General features: G+C 34.8%; 1 protein-coding gene across 2 annotated transcripts; it reads right to left on the reverse strand.

The window, feature by feature from the left end:
* Positions 1-639: 639 nt before the first annotated feature.
* On the reverse strand, positions 640-7,499 carry si:ch73-206p6.1 (phospholipid scramblase 2). 2 transcript variants are annotated; one of them, XM_057323100.1, is made up of 7 exons: positions 7,399-7,499; positions 4,914-4,997; positions 4,740-4,782; positions 4,195-4,415; positions 3,776-3,937; positions 2,446-2,604; positions 640-1,847 (listed from the first exon to the last, which is right to left on the reverse strand). In XM_057323100.1, exons 2-7 carry the CDS (start codon positions 4,989-4,991, stop codon positions 1,818-1,820), a joined length of 693 nt encoding a protein of 230 aa, XP_057179083.1. In that variant the 5' UTR covers positions 4,992-4,997; positions 7,399-7,499; the 3' UTR covers positions 640-1,817. The 2 variants fall into 2 exon arrangements, with proteins under 2 accessions (XP_057179083.1, XP_057179082.1); XM_057323099.1 differs by lacking the exon at positions 7,399-7,499 and adding an exon at positions 6,457-6,568 and having other exon boundaries at positions 642-1,847.
* Between the last annotated feature and the right edge of the window lie 497 nt (positions 7,500-7,996).

Here is a 7,996-nt window from a genome sequence, read left to right on the forward strand (position 1 = left end):
GCATTTACACGGATCCAGGAAAACGAATAAAAACGATGTATTATGCATGCCAGGCCACAAGCCAGTGGATGGCGCTGTTGCGCTATAAAGAAACCTGCGCACGTCCGCATACACTGTTTTAATCTAAAAGCGCTTTTAATACACTTTGTTGGCGTGTATGTATGTTTATAGCAGTGTGTATATAAATACTTGTCGCTGCTGGTTGTAGTGGTGCAGTAAGTCTACTTTTTGCTGGCGAAATGATAAAAAAAAAGTATTTCACGCGGCTCAAACATGCAGCATGGTGACCGCCATTGTTGTTTGGGGACTACTCGCGGCTCGCGCATGCCTACAGAACGCGTAATACTCATGCGCATGATGTCATCGTTTTCTAATTCTTGCGTTTTCAGGGTTTTCACGGAGACGAGAACGGCGTCGTTTTCAACTTTAATTTTCAACAAAAACGTGCACTTTGAAACCTGTTTTCAAAAGTTTGCGTTTTCAGTCCCCTAAAACTCTGTTTTAGCCAGCATGTGCTGTTTTTTTTAAACAAGGTTAAGGGGCCTTTTTAAATCTTCAACACAAAACGGTCAGAACAAAGCTGTCATACCGAATACTTTCTAATGTCTATTAACAGTTATTGTATTTATATGACCTGCCCTTATTTGTGTTGTTCCTAATTCACAGCTCATTAAGAGGCCGGCTTTTTGATTACAGTTTCAGAAAAAAACAGATTCATTCCATCCAAAAATGTTATGCATTCCTCCCCCCAAAATACCATCTCAGTTAAGGCGTTGTAGGTTAACATGACAACTGTATTAAAGCCATGGTGAGGTACAACTAAAAGTGAAAGAAACAGCAGTTGGATGGCAACACAATAGTTAGACAAAAATAAATAAGAATGTCTCATTTATAAAACTATGTTTGGCAGTGTATGGACCATTTTAATACAACGTCAATGTCAGAAATGTGACAAAATAAGATTTAAAAAACAGAACAAGTGCAGTTTTTTTCTTGGCATTCATTCTGTTATAAGACATGAATTATGTAAAACAGAAATTTGTAAAGGCTCATAGAAATGGTTTAATTGCAAGCATTGTGGTTTTCATACCTGAGTCATAACTTTTAACAATTCATTTCCAAACACAAGAACTAAGTATTTGAGTAAACTTATAGATAAACATTGCCATCTACTGGAAATATTGAGTAGTACTAAAAAATACACAAAAAACAAAAGAAAATCTCACAAATTAGTTAAAAACATGTTGACACTAAACAAAGACAAAATATGCTATTTCACAATTAGAAATTACTATGTTTTAAATTACAAACGCTTTCTGTTTTATTGTTGTAAATTTCAGGTCATTCAGAACGACAATTACAGCAACATTTAATATGCATAATCCTAGAGGTTCATCTTACTGATCCTAACAGTATATCTGTTTAAGTCTGTTCATTAAAGGTATCATATGGCTTTAGAAGACTTGGAATATAGGGCATGAGATATATTGATTTTATGGTTTATAATGTATGGAAAACAGTGTCACCTTTATGCTCAGTTTCCAGTATGGATTTGGAACAACGTAAGGGTGAGCAAATATTTAATCTCTGGGTGAGCTATTCCTTTAAAAAGCCATTTATGGTTTAGAATAATCTGTTACATGTATATAAAAATAAACAATACGCTTTATTCAGTACAACCAGAACTATCTACACTATATTCACATGCATTTCAGTTGATGTCACATATGAACAATGTGTATAAGTATTTTTTTCCATTTTCACCCATTACCACAGATCCAAACATCATGCCATTCTCTCAATCTTTTGCGTAGCAGTTAGTTGTTTGTCTCAAAAAACATGAAGTCCTGAAAAACAAAAAGATAAATTTCAAACATACCTTCATGCAGAAAGAAAATGTATTTCCATATACAGTATATTTACTCTCAATAATAATAATAATTAAATATATATTTAAGAATATATAAATATGCAGTAGTATATATAGTAAAAGTATATAGAATAATACACTTTTAATATATTACAATATATTGAATAATACTGTACATAAGGAATTTCCACTTTTCCTATTTTGAAAAGTATAAGCACTTGGCTCCAATGTATGGAAATTATATGGTATATTTCCATATAGACGATTTCAGAGGCAACAACATACGTTCACAGAACAAATGTTCTGTGGCCTAAACTTAACTTCAGTTAGACCTCTGCAAAGAATCAATAACTGTTGAGTAGTTTTAATTTAATACAATTAATATACCATAAAATAATAATATTATTATAAAATATATATAAAATAAATTGTTATATTATAAGCAAACACAGACCAAGTTAACTTCGGGCCAGGAGTGTACGTCTGATGAAACCGTCTATATTTTTGTTTTGTAAGGGAATCATAAACTATGTGTCTCACATACTATAAAGGCTCGTTGTCTAGCTTATACTCACAATGAGGAAGCAGGCCCCAATCATCACTGCCTTCATTCTCACATCAAGATCCATGGGGAACTGGATCCCAAAGTTGTCTGAGTCCGTGAATACCTCTCGGAGAAGACCTGTCCACTGTTTGCTTATCTTCCCGATACTGACTTCATCCAGAGTCAGGATCTTTCACAGGACATCACAAATGATAAACAACATTTCAAAATATTGTACAGTTAATTAAATCATTGATCAAATATATGCCTTACAATAGTGTATTGCATACACTGGTTAACAGTTCCACCTTGTGGGCATTCATAGACATGAAATGCCCATGTCATAAAAAACATATTTTGGATAATTGTTTTTTTTTTACATTATTGTCATGACAATTAATCATATCAGAATTATAATCTTTGGTGAATTCCTCAGTTTTCTTATTCATTTGACATGAATTATACATTTTATCAGCAGAGTTATAATAGTTTGGTTTTTAGTTTTATTGTAGCTTTTATTTATACCTTTTTTATTTAGCCATTTTGTTACGTGCTTTTGTCATGTTATTATTTATTTGTTTTTTTTATGTTGATAAATAAGATTAATTTGTTTTTATTTTTAATTAAAGTTTTTGTTTATTATTATAATTGTAGCCTTAATAAAAATAAGCCTTCAACTTATTTCTGTTTATTTCTGAGGCAACATTTAAATTTTTCTTTTAGTTTAGGTTTTTCCAGTAATTTTTAGGCCAATATTTCATTTGATTTCAATAAACAGAAATGTTTTAAAAATTTTAATTTTAGTAAACTATAATAACTTTGTTTACAAGTCAAGTTTATAAGTTAACTGACTGACATCCTGTGTTAAAATCTATCAGAAATAAAGCCCCTGCTAAAACATTTAGAGGGCTACCAAACAGTATAAATAGTTTACAAAACACTTTTTACAATTTATAAATTTTACATTATAATTTCATAATAATAATTATTGTTATTTTCATCCATTTGTTTTTTGCTTGTCCCTGTTGGGGTCACATGAAGCCTGCTTGTCCATATTGGGGGTGCTTTATATCATTTTATAATAAATATTAGCATTATCCATCCATTCTCTGCTTGGCCCTATTGGGGTCACAGACTCACGGGGAGTGCTGGGGAACCTTTCCCAGCTATCTCTGGCTGAGGCAGGGACAGGTCACTCAGGACAGGTGGCCAGGCGATCATCATTATTATTATTTAGAAGAAATAAGAACTGTGATTTACTAAATCGTAAACGGAACTACTATTACACACCAAGAGCTTCAGGCAACATCTGGTAAAACATCAGATTAGGTTTCTATCAAACAGTGTTTGAGTAAAGATACCTCAAAGTCCACGTCTGGCAGGCAGCTCCAGCCACAGAAAGGTCCCTGGAGCTTGAGAACCGGCTCCCTACGCTCATTCTCTACTGTGAACTTGGGGAGGAAAGGGTGCCACTGCTGCCGAACATATCCAACTGTGTTTCCTGGAGGAGCCTGAATCTCCATCTGGTGGGGAGGAATCCAGAAAGAAGGACAGGGTGACCCGATCGACAAACAAATGATAGCAGAGCTTCTCTTAGCTCTCTTTTTAGCTATATGACTTTTAACCAACTGGGGTTACGTTTTATTATTTAAAAACTCTCAAATAATGTGTTACAATTTAAAATGTATTACATGAATAGTATGCCTGTGCTATTTCTCTTGGTTTGATATTTTATTATATAATCTAATTATAGTGTGGCTAAAAATGCACATGAGATCACCTCTTGCAGACAGCATGGAAAGAAACAGGACATGCATTTCAGTGGACGGTCAACTGTGATGATTTCTTGTCCAAAGTTATCGATGACACGGATGGTGAAAGATCGCAGCGGGCCGCAGCACTGACGCGTGAGGCAGTCGTTCTCCTCCACCGCATAGTAAACACTCTGACCCACAGAGTTACGGATCTCATATTTATTGTTGCTCTCGAAGCCTACCAATGCTGTACAAAAACACAATCACAGATTTAACTACAGGATGCTACTGTTTAATGTGAGATATTGTACAAAAATACATATTCAGCAAACATATGAAGAGCTTGGTTCCAAAATGAGATTTTTCAAAAATCATGTTTTTATTATGTCATCATGTTTTTATTGTGTTTTATTGTGTTAGTTAGCTGTATTTTTTTTGTTATTATGGCTTATATCAAAACAAACCAACTGCAGTTTTATTGATATTAATTGGAAAGCAATTTAAAACAGAGTTATCTCATTTTGGAACCAAACTCTTCATATGTTCATCTATAAAAAAATAGAGTATATACCTTCTATAACCTCTACTTTCTGTTTAATGAGAAGCTGATCTACCTAAAAGAGAGAGAAAAAATAGGTTTTAGTTACAAAAAATGACATGTTGCAAAAGTTAAATGTTAGTTGTTGTGATTGTTAAAGCATTTAAAGATGAAATAATGATTTTAGAGAAATAGATGTTATCTAACCTGTGTTAAATACTCCAATCCAGGTGGACATCCAGGTATCCCTGTATTTGGAACCATGTACATATTCATAGGTTGCATGGTCACCTTCAGAAAAGATAAATGTGTATATGAGCGAATCACTTTTCAAAGTCACCTAAAGATTTAGGTTGACACAAATAAATGTATAAGATATAGAACATTATTTTAACTTTTCTTTTTTATATATTTAAAGTGATGTGACTGGCAACTAACATATTTATTTTTCTTTCTTTCTTTCTTTGCAGTTCACCCAAATAGTCCGGTGTCCTGACAAAAATGTTGTTTAAAGGGGTCATATGGGGCGAATACGTGTTTTTCTGTGTCTTTGGTGTGTTATAAGTTGCCCATGCATGTATTAGACACGTACAACTGCAAAAATGAAAGTGTTCTAACAAAAGATGCATTCTATCTAAAAGCGAATGCTCACCCAGACCTGCCTGAAACGCCTCGTGTAACCACACCCACACAAATCTACGTCAGTTCGTGGTATGAGTTGACTAAGACCGCCCAAATGTATACGCAAGTAAGGTGGGCGTACCTGTCAGTTCAATTGCTTTGGAACCTGATGTTCCAAATATGGTAAGAGGCGCTACATTTCCATCACACACTTGCAGTATTCGACCAATCACTACGCACTGGTTAACTGGCCAATCATAGCACACCTCGCTTTTCAGAGCAATGAGCTTTGTCAAAAATCTGCGCGTTTCAGAGAGGCGGGGCAAAGAGGAGATACGAACATGCACAGTATGTGGAAAATACAGTGTTTTTGAACCTTAAATAGTGTATACACATTGCATTACATCTAAAACAAACGATAATATTCGTTTTAGCCCTGTCATATGACCCTTTTAAAATTATTTACCTTTTAAATCATAGTTTTTAAATTATGTATAGCAGGTCAGACTGTATCGGACTTGTGTCAACTAGGGCCAAACATAAAACTGGTATCTTCATCCGTGTATGTATTTATGGGCGTTGTCCTATCAGATGTGTCTCAGACTGATGCACAGACTTGTTCTACAAGTTAAACTACCCACACTAACCTTTATTAGTTCATTACAAAATCACTTATAAAATGCACTATTCACTTTAAAATAATCAACATCAACTATAATCATGAATATAAAACAATTGGCATAATATATATTTACAGATAGGAGAATATATTTCATCAGAATGAACCAACAACTGAGGGAAAATAAATCGGATATAATCCTTTATGCTTATATCTATCGACATCCGAAAAACGATGTTAAATCCTAAATCTGCCAGTTTTGAAATAACCTAAATAAATAATTTGTAAACAAGAAATAAATCTCAGAAATCTGCACGTATCAAATGAGAGCAGATCCAGGAGGATAACAACAGTTTGTCTAATCCAGTGAGTGCGCTCAATGCTGAGCTGTCTATAATAACTGATCTTATTCATCACTTACACACAGCAAAACCACATTTTATGAACACGATGACACTGACAAACGTGCTAGTTCTGCTTTGCGAATGTGTTTATAAGATAAAAACTCACCTGCTTCGTCTTATGATAAGGAGAATAACGGGTGGTTTTAGGAGTCTCGGCCACATATTAAACAACACATCTGATAGGCTGAAATACTTCTCACGTGGTGTGATGCTTCTTTTACGTGCGCTTTCGTCGTGAGTTCCCGGAAGTGAATTAACAAATCCTACTATGGTAGACAATTGTCTCATGAATATTAATAACGTAACTTGACGTTGGCACTGTAATCTTTGTTGATTGGTTAAACGGCAGATATTTGCACGCGATGAGGGCGTGTTTATAAATATTGATTATCATTTGGTTTTTAAATACCGCCTGCACATGCTAGTTTATATTCTCCTCCTGCAAGACTCACAGAAACCCCAAGTGAGTACATGAATGTAACGTTTGGTCATTGTTTGTTGTGTTTTAAGAGGGGAAACATACATATATTTAGTCGGATTGTTTCACATTAAAGTGAGGGGAAACCGGGACTCTGTGTTATCGCGAATTGGGAGGTGTGAGATGTTAGTTATACAAAACGTAAAACCAATAAAACCCAACACAGTTTATTGTCCACAATCCATTAACCAATCGATTGTAGAACCCACAGTATTGCATTCTATGGATGTGAGGTCCACTCGCAAACAGTTCACGACATGGAGACTCTGCAAAACAAAGCCTGGATCAAATTGAGAGAAAAAAAGACACACTGGCTGCGTCCGAAATCGCATACTGTGACAGTTTGTACTGAATTTGAATAAGAACCTACATATCGGCCGTCAAAACAGAACGTTCTATATAGTATGAGTGGGAGTAGTACGAATACATTTCGGACATACTGCGTCCGCCATGTTTTATGGTCATGTGACCCGCATGCGCTTTTGACCTAAGACGTATTAACAACAACCTACTCGTGAGCATTGATAAAAACACAATTTAGTCACGAGAAATTAATTTATTGGCACTTACGTTAAAAACGGACGTCCGCCTTAAAGTTTTCCTCTATATTTATTTGATTTACTTTTGAAATGTGACCGTTGCTCAACTCCCGTGGCATCATGGGATAGAGAAGTGTCCATCTGATCCACACTCACGAATCTCAGCGGAAGTAGTAAGTAGACCATCAGGGTATTTCTCGCATACTGATTTTTGCATACTGAGGTTTCGGACATACTATTCATGACTCATACTCATTTTCGCCTACTATATAGTATGGAAGTAAGCGATTTCGCACGCAGCCACTATATTTTATGATGGGAAGAAACTCAACAATCTCACACCTTGCTGCAAAGTAAGTTCTGCCACGACGAAAGGGCAACCAGTGTAACAGGACAACGACAGGACTGTACAGCATGCATTAAAATGACAGGATTCTATAAAGTTTCATTTTAGTGCTTGTATTTCACTTTATAGACATGCATTGTTATTTGCATTTATAACCTTTATTGACTATTTTAACAATGCATATGTATATTTTTTGTGTAAATATGTGTGTGTGTATATATATATATATATGAAGAGTTTGGTTCCAAAATGAGATAACTCCGTTTTTTAAAATGTTCAAAAA

This window comes from Triplophysa rosa, linkage group LG23, assembly GCF_024868665.1.
Source record: "Triplophysa rosa linkage group LG23, Trosa_1v2, whole genome shotgun sequence".
In the NCBI taxonomy this organism is placed as follows: Eukaryota; Metazoa; Chordata; class Actinopteri; order Cypriniformes; family Nemacheilidae; genus Triplophysa; species Triplophysa rosa.

What these genes read in the sequence shown, in the direction of transcription:
- si:ch73-206p6.1 (XM_057323100.1), bottom strand. Translation starts at nt 4,991, where the DNA reads ATGCAACCTATGAATATGTACATGGTTCCAAATACAGGGATACCTGGA. An exon ending in GAAAGTAGAGGTTATAGAAG is followed by an intron (nt 4,416 to 4,739) that starts GTATATACTCTA and finishes GTTTTTGTACAG; the next exon opens with CATTGGTAGGCTTCGAGAGC. An exon ending in TTCCATGCTGTCTGCAAGAG is followed by an intron (nt 3,938 to 4,194) that starts GTGATCTCATGT and finishes CCTCCCCACCAG; the next exon opens with ATGGAGATTCAGGCTCCTCC.